This window comes from Phalacrocorax carbo, chromosome 5, assembly GCF_963921805.1.
Source record: "Phalacrocorax carbo chromosome 5, bPhaCar2.1, whole genome shotgun sequence".
Classification (NCBI taxonomy): Eukaryota; Metazoa; Chordata; class Aves; order Suliformes; family Phalacrocoracidae; genus Phalacrocorax; species Phalacrocorax carbo.
In genome coordinates this window covers 70502087-70518859 of record NC_087517.1, presented here as the reverse complement: position 1 = coordinate 70518859, position 16773 = coordinate 70502087, and the positions used below count along the sequence as shown (strand labels likewise).

The 16773-nt window shown below is 61.3% G+C and overlaps 2 protein-coding genes across 5 annotated transcripts; both read right to left on the bottom strand.

The window, feature by feature from the left end:
• Positions 1–12: 12 nt before the first annotated feature.
• Positions 13–3866, bottom strand: AGBL2 (AGBL carboxypeptidase 2). The gene is made up of 12 exons (XM_064453279.1): positions 3426–3866; positions 3126–3305; positions 2927–3034; positions 2692–2842; positions 1845–2612; positions 1603–1765; positions 1291–1417; positions 1081–1178; positions 888–997; positions 754–811; positions 549–644; positions 13–414 (listed from the first exon to the last, which is right to left on the bottom strand). Exons 1-12 carry the CDS (start codon positions 3748–3750, stop codon positions 13–15), a joined length of 2586 nt encoding a protein of 861 aa, XP_064309349.1. The 5' UTR covers positions 3751–3866.
• A 225-nt stretch (positions 3867–4091) lies between these two features.
• Positions 4092–16435, bottom strand: FNBP4 (formin binding protein 4). 4 transcript variants are annotated; one of them, XM_064453004.1, is made up of 17 exons: positions 16240–16435; positions 15973–16053; positions 14788–14924; positions 14417–14597; positions 14046–14196; positions 13830–13953; positions 13239–13577; positions 12397–12607; positions 10228–10346; positions 7587–7691; positions 7152–7285; positions 6730–6827; positions 5993–6171; positions 5330–5560; positions 4657–5181; positions 4406–4563; positions 4092–4251 (listed from the first exon to the last, which is right to left on the bottom strand). In XM_064453004.1, exons 1-17 carry the CDS (start codon positions 16361–16363, stop codon positions 4161–4163), a joined length of 2988 nt encoding a protein of 995 aa, XP_064309074.1. In that variant the 5' UTR covers positions 16364–16435; the 3' UTR covers positions 4092–4160. The 4 variants fall into 4 exon arrangements, with proteins under 4 accessions (XP_064309074.1, XP_064309075.1, XP_064309076.1 ...); XM_064453005.1 differs by having other exon boundaries at positions 13830–13950; XM_064453006.1 differs by lacking the exon at positions 6730–6827 and having other exon boundaries at positions 5330–5643.
• Between the last annotated feature and the right edge of the window lie 338 nt (positions 16436–16773).

Below are 16773 nucleotides of genomic sequence, written 5' to 3'. Positions count from 1 at the left end.
GTGGCACTGCCTTTAATCCCGAGCGCAGGCACAGCAACGCGGAGCAGCGCGTGGTGAGGACCTGCCAGTGGCGGTGAGGCGGGGATGTGCCCTGCACCTGCGGGCAGCAGCCGCCTGCCTGCCCTGCTGGTGGGATGGCCCCACTCCAGCCCCCGGGGCTGTATCCCGTGAGGAGTCACCAGTGATGTCACTGGGCTGGTGGGTGCTCAGTGGCGGCTGATGGTGCAACGCTGTGCTCGTGCCACCATCCAGCTGAGAACCCACTGTGGTGGCACGGCGGCCGTGCCCCACTGCGGCTGCGCTGGAAAAGGTGACACCAGAGCTGGCTCTGGGCTCCTCTCCCGCTGTGCTGCCTCCTCTCTGGGTGCTGTGGAGAGCTGGTGGCCTGCAGGTCCTAGAGGGTCCCAGCCTGGCCTGGGAGGACACAGATGAGTGGCTAGAGCCACCTGGAGCCCCAGGGGTGCCGGCGCCGTGCTGGGACAGCACTGGGGACAAGCGTTCCCGCAGGACTGTCCCACCCTGGACTGTGCTCATGGGTCCAGGCTTACTGGGATGCTGGCACGGCTCTGGGAGACAGCACTTGTCCAATGCAGAGCATTCCTCGCCCTCCGGCTCCGCAGTCGCTTCCTCCTCTGTTGCACCGGCTGCACCGGATGGCAAAGTGGTGCCAAGGCATCTGCACACTGTGACACCTCATGCCTCCCTGGTGCTTTATCCCTCCCACCCCAAAAGCAGCAGCACGCAGGGACTCACCGGGCTGCAGAGGCGAGCCAGGGGCCCATCGGACACGGAGCTGTTGGAGCCACTGGTGCTGTGTGGGGGACACAACCGGCTGCAGCCCCTGCCAGCACTTTGGGGCTCTGTGGGACAGCATGGCCAGGATGTACCTGGACTCGAGCTCTGAAGGGGAGACATCGCTCCAGCTGCTACCGGAGCCTGGTTCCTGGCCCAGCCGCTGTCGCAGCAGTGTGTCCACCTCTGACAGGCATTGCTGGAACTGCAGGATGGAGTCAGCATCACTGTGGCTGCACTACACCACCGGGACTGTCCTGGGTACCACGCTTCGAGCTGCTGGCCCACCTTGGCGGGATGGGGGTCACAGAAGTCAAGCAGGGTGTCGCAGAGATGGTAGCCCAGCGACTTGAGGTCCTCCACGGTGAAGTGCGAGCTCCTCCCGCCTGGATGGGACAGTGGAGAATGAAACGAGCAGCGGCTTCCCAACCTGGGGACCTCCTGCCCACCCACCCACCCACCCAACACCGTCACCCCCGGCCCGCGGTGGTCCCTCACCCAGCGTGGAGCCACCAAAGGCCACCTCCATGGTGTAGCTGTTGGAGACACCCATGCGCCACATGACAACCCTGCCTGTTCCCGCTTTGCTCTTCTGCACCTTGAACTTGCAGCTGGGAAAGGAGAACTGGGACCGACCCTGGGGTCAGCATGGCAGGGGGATGCATCCCCCTCCCCAGTCCACAGAGACACTGCAGTGACACCTTGGGAAGCGTCACGGTGGCCACGTTCCCTGCATCACCAGCCAGTGTCACTGTGAAGCTCAGCAAGGATGCCGCTCCCAGCTCTGTGGGTGGCTTAAGAGCATCCCACCTTGTCAGGGGCGTTTTTGCTCAGCATCAGGGGGAAAATGCGCTGGCGCAGCCGCATCCTGGCGCCGGCACCACCGCTGTCACAGCCGTACATGAAGACATTGTTCTTCCGGCTGTGCCCGTGGAAGTCGCAGTACAGCACCACCTCCCGCTCCGCCAGCACCCTGCATGCATCAGGATGCGGCCACCAGCACCGCCACAGGAGGGGCACCGTCCTGCCAGCTCCCTGTGCCCACACCTCACCTCTCGACCATGGCCCGCAGGTGCCACACGCCAGGGAAGGAGTCGCGGAGCGCTGTCCCATAAGCCCTGTTGGGGTCCCGGCCTGTCAGGGAGCAGCGGGAGTTGCCCACCACCACCCCGTCAGGGTTGAGCATGGGCACCACCTTAAAGATGAAGAGCTGGCGCAGGAGCTGGGCGTCAGCGTGGGCGCTGAGGAGGAAATCGAGGAAACCCTGCATGGCCCAGGAGCTGCTGCTCTCCCCGGGGTGTGCGCGGGCACTCAGCACCACCGCCCGCTTGGCCACCGTGCCAGTGGGGCTGGTGACGGTCAGCAGGTAGATGGTGTTGCCGGCCAGGCTTCGGCACAGCGCCCGCACCGCGCAGTACTGCGAGCGCGCCGGGTCGCCCACCAGCGCCTGCAGGTAGCGTTGCAGATCGGAGTAGGTGTAGGGGTAGGAATGGGCGAAGAAGCAGGTGTCGCCGTCATGGGGGAAGCGTGATGTCCAGGAGAGGCGGAAAGTAGCCGGCTCCTCCCCACTGCTGCCCCGGTAGTAGCGGACGTTGGCCCCAACCCGGCGCCAGCCGACGCCGTGGCTCTGGGCGTCCCGCTGGGAGTAGAGCAGTGGCCGCATGCCCTCACCGTAGAGGCTCTTGGGCTTGGCAAGGTTGGCGATGGTAAAGCAGTAGAGCGGGTCTCGCCGGGTGTTTTGGACGCGGAAGTAGAACCACTGGGTGTGTTTGGCGGTGTACAGGTCCGGCCGCAGTGTCAGCACGTACTCGTAGGGGCCCCTGTACGGCGGGATGGGCCACGCTCCGGCTCCTGGCCCCGCCGCCGCCGCCCTCCCTCACCCCCTGACCCCTCTCTTACACCTTTATGGCTTTCTGGAGGTTGCCGCTCTCGAAGCGGGATTCGAAGAGCAGCGTGGTGTCCTGCGGACCCTCCAAGGGGGCTGCCGGTGAGGAGAGGGGGCCCGAGGCTCCCCCAACCCGGGCACGGGTGAAGCAGGAGCCTTGGGGCGCTGCAGGGAGAAGCCCGGAGGGACAGAGATGGGCGCTTGGAGGGACTGAGGGGGCACCCAGGGGTGCTGCCTGCTCCCCGCTACCTGGGCTGAGATGGTAGACGATGGTGCCCTGCTCCTCACCAAGGGCGGCTGGGGCCTGCTCGTGGCCTGTGGGCTGGCAGAATGGCTCTGGTTCAGGGGGAACCCACTCTGGAAGTGGGGGGACACAGGTGGGCACCATAAGCATGGCAGGGGTCCAGCACAGGGGTGAGGGGGAGGGGATGATCGAGCACTCCCTCACCAACATGCTCGATCGCCTCCTTGATGACTTCACACTCGACAGGCCAGCGGGGAGCAGGCAGGGGTCCCCGCGCCGAGGGAAGGGCGAATAGAGCCCGTGGCTCCCCCAGGGACCCGCGGCGCTGCCGTGCTGAGGGGAGCACTGTGCCCCGGCTGGGCGCTGGCTCCAGCGCCAAAAGGGCTGCAAGGCAAGCGGGAAGGGCTGGGGGCGGGGGTTGCGGCACGCTCCCGGCTCCACCGCGTGGCTCTGGCAGAGTGGGGAGCTCAGGCTGGCGCTGGGGGGCTGCAGGGTCTCACTCACAGCTCAGCTCCTGCCCAGGACCCCTCAGGGAGCCGCGGTCGGCACTGCCTGTGCCGGGCACCTCGGTGGGGCGCTGCTCAGAGGGACCCCCTGGGGACACAGGGCTCTTCTGCCCGCCCATCTTCCGGCCTTGGGGAGAGCACCGCTGCAGCCCAACCGGCCGGGGGGATGAGGGGACGCGTCCCTCCACCCAGGGCTCACCTTGGAAGTAGCCATAGAAGCGCAGGTGGCTGTGCATGAAGCTGTCGTAGGGCTGAGGGACCAACCCTCCTCCAAACCCCCCCAGATCCCCTTCCCCGGCCGCTGGGTGCCCTGAGGGCAGCATGGCTGTGAGAGGCCCTGCTACACGCAAGACCTTTCTCCTTCAGCAGGGACGCCGCGGTCACTCAGCAACCAGCCAGCAGGAGGGAGGGACGGGGCGGTCCCAGGACAGAGCTGGGGAAGGAGCCAGAAGGATTTTATTGTCCTGGCAGACACCCAGGGGAGTGGGGCCACAAAGGGCCCCCCACGGAGTCAGCGCGAGCCAAGGCCACCCCACGTGCTGGCCCCAAACCGCCCCCGCGGCAGGAGCAAGGCCAGGCCCCACAAAAGCAGACAGCACGTCCCAAACTGCTACAATTTATTGGACAACTGTCAAGTGAAGGGCTCTGAACTGTACATCTGTAAAAAAAACACCCCACCCCCCCCCCCCAAAAAAAGAAAAAAAAAAAAAAAGAAAATAGAGCACAGCGTGCCTCATGTGCTCGACGCGGTTTTCCTCCGTTTCAGCCGCGCTCGCCAATCCTCCGGCAGCGCCTCGAAGTTGGCGTTCCTCTCCGCCATGCCACTACGGGGACAAAGAGGGGTGTCAGTGGCTGGGAAGCGCAAGGTGATGCTCCCCACCACCCTCGCGTGCCCCCTCCGTGGGGCCGGAGATGGGAAACCCACTCTCTGCCACGGGGAAGCGCTGCCGGCGCCAGGCAGCCTCCCGGTGCCCGTACCTCATTAGCTGCTGCTGCTTCCACTCCTCGATGCGCCGCTGGGCGGTGGTTTCCCGGTCCTCCTCGCTGGAGCTGGAGTTCTCCTCCTCATCCAGCTCTCGCTGGATGCTCTGCCACTTCTTTACTAACGATGGCATCTTCGTCTTGCCCTTCTTGCCCTGTGCCAGAAACGCAACAGGCCGCAGTGAGGGCGGTTGGAGAGGGACGAGAGCGCGGCCAGGCGAGGGACCGGTGTGAGAACACCCTCCTACCTTGTCCTTCCGCCCCTTCCTCGGCTTCTCCTTCTCCGGCGGCGGCGGCGCCTTGGGGGCGGGAGGTGGGGGCGTCTGGGGGGGCGGCGGGGGTGGTGGCTGGTCGGTGGTGCTGGCAGCGGGCAGGGCTCCTCGCACTGCGGCCGGCTGCACGGCGGCAGCGGCCAGGCTGACGGGCGCGGCGCACTCAGAGTAGCTCATGACGGAAGGTGCGGCGGGCGCCGTCACGCCCAGGTAGCCGGACTGCAGGCCTAGCGCGGTGGGCTGGGGGCCGGCGTGGCCTGGCGCCATGCGGAGGTTGGGGCGGCCCTGGATCTCGCCCTGCAGCCGCTGGCGGGGCCTCAGGGAGGCGAGCGGCACGGCCGGAGGCTGGTACTTGCCGGCGGCCATCAGGGGCTGGCTGTAGATGACGGGGCAGCTGCCGATGGTGGCTGTTCGCTGCATCAGCCCTGGGTTCATCTCCACGGCTTTCCTCTTCTGAGGCTTGGCTGAGAGCAGCGGGGCCAGGCTCGGTTCAACGGCACCCTGGAAGAAAGTGCCGACGTGAGCACTGAGCTGGGAGGGCCAAACGAGCGCCCTTCCATGCCCCCTCCCTGGGTTCAGATGTGCCGGGGGTGGCACGGTTGGACCGGCTGAGCCCCGGCTTCGCCTGGCTGCCGGCGCCGCTGCTCACCTGGCTGCTGCTGGCAGCTGGGCGCAGGAGAGGCTTCAGGGGAGCGTCTTCCTCCGTTCCCGGGGCGGGCGGCTCCTCGCCCCCCTCATCTTCCATCTCCACTTCCTGAATCTCACCATCTTCTCCGGGAGGCGGGGGCGGCGGGGGTGGCGGCGGGGGCGAGTCCGGCGGAGGCGGAGGCGGTGGAGGCATTTCCAAAGGCAAGGGAGGTTGGAGGACCGGGACAGAGGACTGAAGCAGAGTCCAAAATGGAGTGAGCGGCATGAGAGACGTAGCAGGAACTTGGCCTGAGAAGGATTCTTTACAAAGGGAGCCTGAAGAATACATATTGACACAGGCTTGAAAACCCAGGCTACGGACCCCGCTGCCTGCTCCTGCCCGCTGCCTCCCTGCCAGGGCCCCGCCTGGGAGCGGGCAGGCAGAGCTCGGGCCATGGGCTTGAACGACGAGCTGCACGCCACCTTCCCCGGCACCGCTGCGATGCCTAAAACCGATGGGGACAGCTCAGACATGGGAGGTGGCGCTCATCCCGGCTTCCACGAGCTGCCCGGGGAGGGAGACCAGCGCCACAGCGCTCAGTGTGGCCCCATGACACCCCGCTTTGGGGCCAGGACCCCCCGCAACCGCAGCCTCCCCCCCGCCCTTCCCGCCCCGGCGCTGTACCTGCGGAGCGCTCGGCAGGGTCCCCGGCGCGCTCTCCTTTGTCTTTTGGAGGTGGTTTAGGAGGACCGTCGGCTTTTCTGTCGGTGGTCCGCTGTCCCTCCTCTTCGTCCTCCCCGTCGGGGAACTCCCATTGCGACTCTCCTGAGCGCTCGTTAACATAGAAATAGCGTCTATGCTCCCTAAATCACAAGAAAGAGAAGGAGGCTTCAGATTCCCTCCCCCGCCACCGACACTCCGAGGCGGGCCTGCCCACGACAGCGGTGCGCTCTCGCAGGGAAGACCCTCTGCAGCAGGGCTGCCGCTCTCCCAAACGCAACAAACAACTTTGAGGACAGAGGCAGGAGAGACCCGAGCCGGCTCGCTCAAAGCTATTTGCATTGCTGGCTGCGTGAACGTCGCCCTGAGCCCCCCGCTCTGAGGGAGGGGAGGGCTGAGAAAGCAGGCCAGCGCGCAGCAGAGCGACGTCTCGCTAGCATCGGGACTTTCAGCCGCCGCCTTGGCTGAAAAGTCGCCCTCCAAGAAGAGGCACCGGGGAACAGCCCAATGGAGAGAAGCGGCTGCCCCCCTACCCCGTGGTGCGCGGAGGTCGCTTTTATGAGAACTCTTGGTGTCAAACACACAGTGAATGCTAGAGAGAGGGAGCGGATCTGGGAGCTGAAAAACAAAAGAGCAAAGATTTCAAACAAAGGAAAATTAATCAAGAAAGCCAAATAGACAAAGAAATGTTTGGGTCTGACCTGCTGGCAGGAGACAGAAATCTTGTTCTTCATTCCGTCGATGAGTTGAAGTTTGTCCTTTGTCAGAGCTGTTGGTCAGAAGAGGTGATCCAGAGATCCTGCAAAGTTCACAGAGCTCTCGCATGCGCGACCCCCCAGGCCCGCCCTCCACAGCGCTTTACACTCGCGAGAGTGAAAACCAGCTCTGTCCGATCAGGGAATCAGCTCCGTCTCAAAGCACTGAGCACTCCGTTTGGATCCTCCAGTTTGGTGGCTGGCCCAAACTCTGCGAGTGCCGGATGTTTCTCTGCCTGCCCAGCACTGCTAACAGAAGCTGCTCTCAGTCTCCGAGAGGGACGGCGCCACGTCGTCAGGTGGTGATGGTCACAAATCATGTCTGAGATGTCAGAGATGAAAGGTGAGAAAGGTAGGAGAGCGCGTACCTGTCCCAGTGGCAGGACCAGCCTTTAGGGGTGGCGTTTATTTCGTATTGTTTTAGCTGTTCGGCTGCGTCTTGGAGTTTGCGTTTGAGGTAGTTTCCATTGAGAGCACCTTCTCGCCAGTCTGCAATGCGGGTCTAGAGGGCAAGAACCGGGGGAAGCCGTTGAGGGAGGCTGCAAGCGGCCCTCGGGACAGGACTCGAGGTCCGGGAGGTTCCCTTACGGCACGGGACTCGGGGGGGCCCAGGAGGAAGACACCGCCTCCACGCAAAGCCATGCTCGCCCCCCGCGGAGGAAGGGCCCTGCAGGAGGCGGGCGGGCGCGCGGTGCGGCGCCGCCGCGGCCACGAGGTTCACGCAGCACCGGCGCTCGAGCGGCGGACAGTATTTGATCCGCTTCGGAACAGAAGGCCGGAGCGAGGGGCGAAGGCTCGGTTACCTCTGTCTGCAACAGCAACATGTGGAAGTTGGAGATAGATTGTCTGTTGATGCCCAGGAACTCCAATTTACTAGTCAGAGTATTTGCCAGCTCTCCGATCTGAAACTGCCAGGGAAAAAGGGGAGAGTAAAGAGCCGCCCTCGGGCAGTGTCACCGGGCAGCTGCAGCCCCGCGGTTCGAGGCCTTCCCCGGCGAACAGGACTCGGGACCGCCTGCAGCCCCTCAGCCCGGCAGGACTGGGACGTGCCACCCTCAACGTGTGCGTCTGTCACCCCCTCCTTTAAGCCCTGCTACCACCTGGACGGGGTCGGTGTGGGGTGGCAGGACGAGACCTCCTCTGTAGCCGCGGGAGGTGCCAGCAAACAGCAGCTCCTTTGTGCGGACCCTGCCCTGCTCCCCGCCGCAGCCCCCAGCGCTTCTCAGCGCGGTCACGGCTCCAAACCGGCCAAAGGAGGGTACGGGCTCGGTCTGCTTCGAGCTCTGGAGTTACAGCAGAGCAAATCACCAGGGCGGAAAGCGTTAAATACAATACTTCAACCATTTCCTGAAGGAAATGGGCCAGGATATAATTTCAGGCTTCATAAATCGCCGCTTTCCAGAGGAACTAGCTGGAAAGCGCAGGAGAGGGGGAGCAGCTCTGGATTTACTCCTGAGCAAAGACAATATCTACGTTACAATTCAGGCCAGCCCGCAGCGACCACCATTACTCAACCCCAGCGTCCCGCAGGAGTCAAACCTCCAATTCAGGCACAGCGTGGGGACACGGGGATCCCCCGTGTCAGTCCCCCTGACTGAGGGGACTGCATGAAAGCAGCTACAAGGCGGAAAGCAATCGCGAGCAGAAACGGAGCGGACGCCTGCAAGCGGCATCACGATTGCTTTAAGGAGGGCTCTAAAAAAATCTCTTTTTTCTCTTTGCTCTTCAGAAGAGGCTCTGGAAGGTCCCCAAAGCCAACAACGCAGCGTCTGCCTCCAGAGAGGGGCGCGGGTCAGACAGACAAGCAACACTAGAGAAGCCCGAGGCAGGGAAATGAATTCCCATGTTAACGTGGCTATGGAGAAGCCAGGGAAGATCCCACAGCAGAGGGTGACTTCGCAGTGGAGGACCCGCCAGATCTCCTGCAAACCAGAGAGCCGGCAGAACAGAGATTACCCCGAACCGATGAAGCAAACGGTACCGATTACCCGAGGAGCCGGCATTCCTCCAACAGCTCTAAAGGGATCCTGCATGGAAAAGCACCACGCTACAGCACACAGTCCGTCACAGGGCACCGCCAGTACCAGGAGAAAAGGGGACAGCAAACGTGACAGCTTAAAAGGCTTTTGTCAGCCATCGGGGGCACGGCAGCCAACGAGCGTGGCCCTGCTGTGGGCCTTTTTTTTTTTTTAATAAATTGAATTTTAAAAACTCAGACAAGCCTCATGTAGATGCTATACTGAGGGAAGGCTCTGTGGTTTTGAGCAGGGGAACATCACATCTCAAAACTCTGCTAGAGTTCTTTTACGGGAGATGCTAAATCTGTCACAAGGACAATAAGGAAGCCCTTCCCTTTCACACTAGAAAAATGATTAAATGATGGAAAACGAGGGCAGGACCAGAGGTCAGCTTTCGCTGCAGGTTTCCACTGGGGTTCTACCATGAGCCGGCGATTCCCCATCCGTAAACCATCTGGCACAGGGAGGTGGCAACATTTGCTAACGGAACAGAGTTACTCAGGAGCTAAATTTAACGCTGCAGGAGATCTCAGGGTAACGAGTGACCAGGGAATCAAAAGGACAAATAGAAAAGATCTCCCTCTCACTCCATGTTAACTGTCACCCAGAGCCTGTAGCTCCGCATGTCACCACTACGGCTCCAGATGGGGCTCTGGGAATCGTTCAGCCACAGCCAAAAAGAGCAAACCAAGGCTCAGAAGAGAAAATATCAGCACAATGCTGTAGAAATCCCCAGGGTTTCCCCAGTTTGCATCTAACAACTTTAAAAAGTCATGCCAGGTGAAGCGACAGGTACCGGCAGCCTCCACACAAAGAGAGATTACGGACGAGGAGTCTTCAGCCTAGAAACGGGATGACTGACCAGGCAGGTGCCAGAGGACTGTAATATCGTTATTGGTGAAAAGAAAGTCAAGACAAAAGTGTTTGCTCTCTCTCATGACCAGACCCAGGGCTCAGTTTTTACCCCCACCGCACCCCCTTTTCTTTTTTTCATCTTATTTGCAATTTTTTTAAAGCACTTTTAAGCCTTTGCTGCTGGCTCCTGCTGGAGACAGGATGCCAGGCTGCGGAGAGGCTCCCAATCCTGCACGGCCTTTCTTTCACAGGGCCAGGACAAGCTGTTCTCGCAGCCATGCTGTGACCAGAGGTTCAGAGCTTCCACAGGGCTATGGTGCCATCCCACCGGCAGTGCGGGAGGCGCACAGGGTCGCTCCAGCTGGGCCAAACCCACAGCTCAGAGCTCAGGTGTCCCTGTGGCAGAGGCAGCCGAGGGAGCCAGCGCGCCCCTCCGCACTGCCGGTGGCACGGCGAGCCCCTGGGAGAGCAGGGACCTGGCCAGGGCGTGGGGGAGCTGCCGAGTGCCCGGCCACATCCCTCGCGCGAGCTGGGACGGATCTCCCCGACACGTGCCTCTGCATCTCCGTACCTTTAGGTCCTGCTCCTCCTCTTCTATTTTTGGTGCCCCTTGGGCTTTTGCTTTCTCCTGGGGCTCCTCAGACTCTGCCTCTTTGTCTGAATTCGCATCAGCTGCTTCTGTGCTCGCCGCTGCAGGAGAAGAAATGACAGGTGAGCCCTTCTCCCACCACCGCCGCTGTGCTGCCGACAGCCGGCTGGAGACACCGTGCCAGGGAGCCAAAGCCGATGCAGGAGAGGGCAAGGAAAGAGCCGGGGCCTCTTTCCTACAGCAGCCAGCGACAAGAGCCTGAAATTAAAAAGGAGAGAGGGTCACTGCCTCCGTGTTTTGATTGGGGGGGTCCTTCCAGAAGGACAGCATGGGAAGCGGAGAATTACAGCTGCTACAGTGCAAGGGCAGGAAGGAGGAACAGCCTAGAGCACAGGGGTTTAAGGAAGCATGAAGACAGCTCACTGCCTGGCAGGCAATCATTAAACCCTGGCGGTTTAATAATTTGTCAATAAAAAGTATGGAGGATTAGATAAGTCGAGACAATTGTCAAAGACCGAAGAGCGCCCAAAAAAGTTGTCAAGACTGTAAGGTTTCAGCTCAGCCGTGACCCAGGACAGCGGAGATTAACGCACTGTCTGTGTGACAAATTCCAGGGAGGCAAGTTTTGGAGGGACTCCTACCGAAAGCCCTCAGGAAAACAAAACCCCACATTCCTGGCGCGCCCAGGTGCCCAAGGGCAGGCCAGTTCCTGCAGTCACCCTCCAGCAGCGGGGTTCTCAACTTTAAACCAGTTATTTTAGAGTAACAGCTTCCTGTTCCCCAGGTAAGCGGGAAACCAGCACTGCTGGGAAGAGCTGGCTCAAGGGACGTGCTGCTCATGAGCCTGAGAGGCACGAGGAAAAGCCCTCCAGCAAAACCAGCCCTCGGAGCCACCTGGACAAACAATGCCACCGATTTAACGCCAGGCCTGCTGTCCAGATCATGCTCTGCCCAACGCAGATGTGCGTTAGGGCCACGTCAACCCTGCTTTGGGGCGGGCACTGTCTCCCACTTCAGCAGGACACAGCCTGCTCTGGGTTCAGGGCGCTTTTGGACCGTTTTTTCCTGGGAGAAGCAGCTGCCTCTCATTCGGCCAGCTTCGTATGCCAGAGGGGCTGCCTCCCTCTTTGCAGCCGGCCTGAAGCCTCGTGCCGGGGAGGGACTGGCACATCTGGGAGTCAGGGCTGCCAGGCACAGGCTGCTCTCTCAAACGCCGTGGCCAGTGCAGCTCTGGAGGGGCTGGGGAGGATGGAGGCTCGCTCCAGGCAGCAAAGCACGGGCTGTAGCAGAGCGTTAACAGCCACGACCATGTGATATCCCCAAGGTAATAAACTTATACAGCACTCTGCAACATCCACGGAACTGCTCTTAATGTGTATTTGACAATGGTCTCTGAAAGACCATGGCTGCACCGTGGGAAAGCAGAGCGCTGACAGGAACACGAGCTCTGCTGAGGGGTTGTTGTTGCTCAAGTGATACAACCCAGTATCAAACAACCTTTATGTGAACCAGGTCTTCCTCGCAGCAAGACATAAGGCAGATGTCTCCTACGCACCAACAAGCGCAGAGCCGGAGCGGCTCTCGGGGAACAGCTCGTCTGCCTTAATTTGGCAGCTGTTACCAGGCAGTTAAGAAACACAACTTGAAAAGAGGAAGGTGAGAGTTCCCCATGTACCACGGTTTGGATTTGTAATGCTGGGAGGAAAGCAGAAGGTGTCGGGACGTGACACTGCCATTATCATGCTCCTGTGCTCCTTCTCCTGATAAAGCATGGAGTACGGGCACTCTCCTATTTATCTTCCTGATGCAGTGCTGGATGTAGACACTCTCCTGTTTATTTTCTTTAATTATACGATAAAGGAGAGGATCTGGCAGAGCGTCAGCTTATCCCCACACTGCCCTGAGCCCGTGAGACTCGTGCTGCTGGCCTGCGAGCTCGGCTACGTGACAGCGGTGACAGCCGCCCCTCTGGGCCTGTCCCCTGCCCAGCACACGTACCTCACCGCCCATCCCGGCTCCTCTACGTGCCCCGCGGGGCTCCGTGGGCTCCAGGCGCCCCGCGCATCTTCGGGGAAAGGAGACCCCGGTGGGAGAGGGCTGCGGCCTTTCCAAATACCCGCTCCTCCCTCCGAAGGGAGCCTTTCCAATTACCTGCTTCTCCTGCTTCCGGGCTTTCCCGGCCTGTTTTGCTGGAGCCTCGACTTGCAGATTCAGGGCTGGCAGCTCCGACAAACAGTTTCCATTTCCCTCGCTTGGAGGCCAGCCTGCGGGTTGCATCCTGCGAGGCCGACTGGCTCCCATCAGAGAGTGGGCTGGAGCCCGAAACGCTGCCATCGCCTTCCTCCAAAGCGCGCAGCTCTGCCTGCCAAGAGATGTGACAGTGAGCGGCACTTCAGGGACCTGAGCCTCCCCCGAAGAGCAGTGGCAGTTACGAGTCACCCGTGAAAGAAGAGCAAAGGGCTGCTCTCATCAGGGCACCGCGTTAACGGCGGTGAAGATGGAGCAAGATTGCCAATGGCTGCTGATCGGCATGGAGCGTTCATGGGAAGCTGCGGCTGGTTAGGGCCCAGATCTGTATCTAGGACCCAAGGGACTGGCAGGGAGATGTGCCAGGGGAGGGTTAGGATGAGCATTAGGAGAAGGTCCTTCCCCCCGAGGGTGGTGGAGCCCTGGCACAGGCTCCCCAGGGAGGCATCACGGCACCAGCCTGGCGATGTTCCAGAAGCACTTGGCCAAGGCCCTTGGAGCTACGGTGTGAATTTGGGGTGTCCTGTGCGGGGACAGGAGCTGGGCTCGATGGTCCTCGTGGGTCCCTTCACAGGACATTCTATGATTCTATACAGACCTGCACAGCAGCAGCTTGGGAAACGCAGGGTCGCTCCCCCCAAGGAAGCAGGACAGAGAGGCAAACGCCTGCTGCTCCCAGTTTATTTCCAGCTACTCCTCAGCTGCACTTACAGCCTCATTTCCATGACAAAATTGTTCCTCCCTACCTTCTTTCTCTCCAGCACCATCTCCAGCTCGAGGGTGTCTTGCTCCTCCTCCTCCTCAGCACTCTCCCCCGACTGCACCACGCTGCACAGATCCTCCTGCAGCGTGTCTTCCAGGGGATCCCTGCTGGGCTCCGGCTCTTCGGGAGCAGCTGCTGCCTCTTCTGCTTTTGCCTCCTCTTCTGGGGGCGGCTCAACCTCCTCTTTGCAGATCACCTTTCTCCTCCAGCGCTCCTCTTCCTCCTTCACCACATCAGGCAGGAGTGGTGCCAGGAGGGCGGCAGCCACGCCTTTCTTCTCCTCCTCGCTGTTGGAGAGGGCCTGCACGCCTTCATTTACTTCCTGCAGGTCGAGCCCCACGTAAGCTTTCCGGCAGCAGCCGCAGCTCCCTGCCCCCTCACCCCAGCCACCTTCCCCAGGCAGCGAAGGAGACCGCAGCCCGCAGAGGAAGGAGCCCAGGCAGCCCAGTGCTGACAGGGCCCCTCTTTGGGTTGCAAATGGAGCAGAGCGACCCACACGCTGCAAATAAAGCCCAAAGGAGTGCCTACAAGCCCCGTGGCAACCAGAATCCAGCGCTCAACCCGTCTGACTGACCTTCTTCACCTCCCGCTTGGCAAGGCTGGCCCCCCGGCTGACGCTGCCCGGGGTGGCTCCCTTCTCCTGGGGGTACAGCTCGGCAGCCGGTACGAAGCCACCGTTGGCGCCTGCCGCGGTGCTGCTGAGGAAGAGGAAAGGGGGTGAAGGGCGGACTTGGGGCCAACATCCTGATGCCTCCCCTCGTGGGGCTGGGGGTGTGTGTGTCTCGCCCACCTGTGCTGGTAGTGCTGAAGGCCCTGGACCTGTGTCGCCAGGTACTGTGGCAGCTCCCAGGTCACCTCGTTGCTCTGGGTGTTCCAGTAATAGTAGCAGCCGGTGTTCTCATCCCACACCTCCTGCCAGTCACCCATCTCCAGCTCGCCCACTGCCGGGGGGGGAACAAGGACAGGCCGTCACCCACGGGACTGCATCCCACCACCAACTCGACTGGTTCACCCAGCAGCCACCACCCCCATTTTTCCCCCATCGGCAACCGTTTGTCACTGCTTTCAACTCCCTTCAGTGAGCAAAGTGTGGGACAGGGGCCCCCCGAGATGGGTGCAGTGGGGACAAGCCCTGCCACCTGGGATCGGCGAGGTGCTCACCTCCCGCCAGCGAGCACTGCGTGTCGTACTGCCACTCCGGGGCCGGCGTGGAGCTCGCACCGTTGGCGGTGCTTGAGGACTGGCCTGAGCCTGACTCCTTCGGCTCGGGGCGGGGAGGCGTGGGAGGCGGTGCGGAGGCGGGCTCGGTGGGCTGCGGAGGAGCCGTGATGGCATCGATCTCCTGCAAAAACAACATTCCCAACGTGAAATTAAAATCCCACGGGGAGGCAAAAAGCGGAGGCAAAGCGCTTATCATGCAGCGGGAGATGTCTCGGACTGTAAAACTACCCTCTTTCCGCTAGCCCCCTCCCTTAAAAGGAAAAACTCCCCTCCGCCCTCTCTCCCCTCGTGTTCCCCAGAGCCGCACTAACCGCCAGGAAGTTTGCCAGCGTGCTGTCAATGTCTGCCGAATTATTGCCGTTCGCGTCTGCCGAACGGGCCGACTTCTCCGGGGTCTCGCCCTCCTCGTCATCGCTGTCGGCATAGGCACCGAGCAGGCACAAGCCTCCTGGCCGGGGGGAGCAGGGGACGCTCAGCGAGGTGGGGGGCACAGCGGGGCTCCTCCTGCTGCTGCAGGGAAGCGGATCCAACCCACCCCCACCCCGGGTGGTCCCGCTGTCACCCTGTGAGGGGGGGGAGGAGCCCCACGGGGAGCAGCAGGCCGGTGTAGGGGGACAGGCACACCCCGCCCATGGGCATTCAGGGGATAAACACCGCCCCTCCCTCTTCAAGCATCCATGGGGACATTGCCTGACCCCCAAAATGGGGGGAGGTACACACACACCAGCCCCCCAGCCACACCGGGAGTGAGAAATACCCTCCCCGGAGAAAAAAAGTCCCCAAACAACAGTAGAAAGAAAAAACAATTCCTCACCCCTAAAAAACCAAAAGAGAATGGGGGGGAATATCATATCCTGGCTGAGAACCAAAGGGGGGGGGTCACTGCTGCCCCAAATGCCAGGATTTTAATATTAGTTATAAAGTTTATTTAAGAGGTAATAATTGGCAATAATGGTAATAGATGAAAATGAAAAATCATCTCTTCCTAACCCCCCAAAAAACCAAAACTAGCTGAAAAAACATCTCCTAACCTAAATTTTTAAAAAGAAAAACCATCTTCCCACCAAAAATCACTTGGGGGGATTCCCACATCATACCACTGGCCCAAAAATAGTGAAATTGGAGCAATAATCCTGCCCCTGCCCAAAAAATGGGGGTGGATCACCCTGCTCCCCCAGATAAAAGCACTTAAAGGGGGTAAGCATCCTACCTCAGTAATAAATAAAAAAACGTGCTTAAGAAAACAATTTAAAAAGGGGGCAAGCACATCCTAAAGAGAAATTATTTAGGGAAAGATTAATTGTCCCCCTTTATAAAAAAATATTAAAATGGAGACAACCACAGCCCCCTCCAAAAAAAAATATTTATGAGAAAAAACCCGGTTTTTTAGGAAAATTAGGCTGTGGGGGACACTCGTCCCTAACAGAAGAGGGGAACACCCCCTAATTCCCTTTCAAGGGGGTGTGTACATCCCCCCCCCCCCGAGAGGCTCGTACCTGTGGGCTTGACGGCGGCGGGCGCGGGCGGCGGCGGGTTGGGCGCGCTGCGGGGGGGCTCCGCCACCGCTTCGGGCTCCTCTGTGAGGGAAGAAGCGTTAGCCTCGGGGCGGGGAGGCGCCCCCCGGCCGCGGTGGTGCCGCCGCTAGGCCGCGGCGCTACGAGGAGGCCGCGCCGAGGCCTGCACAAGGCCGCGCCCCGCCAACAAAGCGTGAGGCCCCGGCCCTCCCCCCCCCCCCCCCGCTGTCCACCCCCTTCCGCCGTTACCCGGCTCGGAGCCCGAGTCGGCCCCCTCGGCCGGCGGCACGGCCGCCTCGTCGCGGCGGGGGCCGGGCGGGGAGAGCTGCAGGATGGGCCGGCGGCCCGGCGCGGCGCGGGATTTCTTCCCCATGGCGGCGGCGGCTGGAGGGAACGGCGGCGCCTCGGGGCTGCGGCCGCGCCTGCGCGATGGGCGTTGTGGAGAGGGGCGGTGCCCGTGCGTAATGCGTCAGGACGCGAGGGGGCGGGGCTCTGTCGCGCCCCGCCCCTCGGGCTGAGGGCTCCCGCCTGACCCCCGAACCTACAACCCATGGAGCCTATAGCCTCGATACCTATAGCTTATGGCACCTATAGCCCCCAGGGCCTATAGGTCCCAATACCTATAGCATAAGCAACCTATAGCCCGAGGAGCCTATAGCACCCAGAGGGGGCTCCCTCCCCCTCCTGCTCCTTTAGCATATAGGTCCACGCTACCCTATAGACCACAGTGTGGCCCTTCAGGGCCATAGCTCTATCCTATCCCATAACATAGCGCTGCTCCCA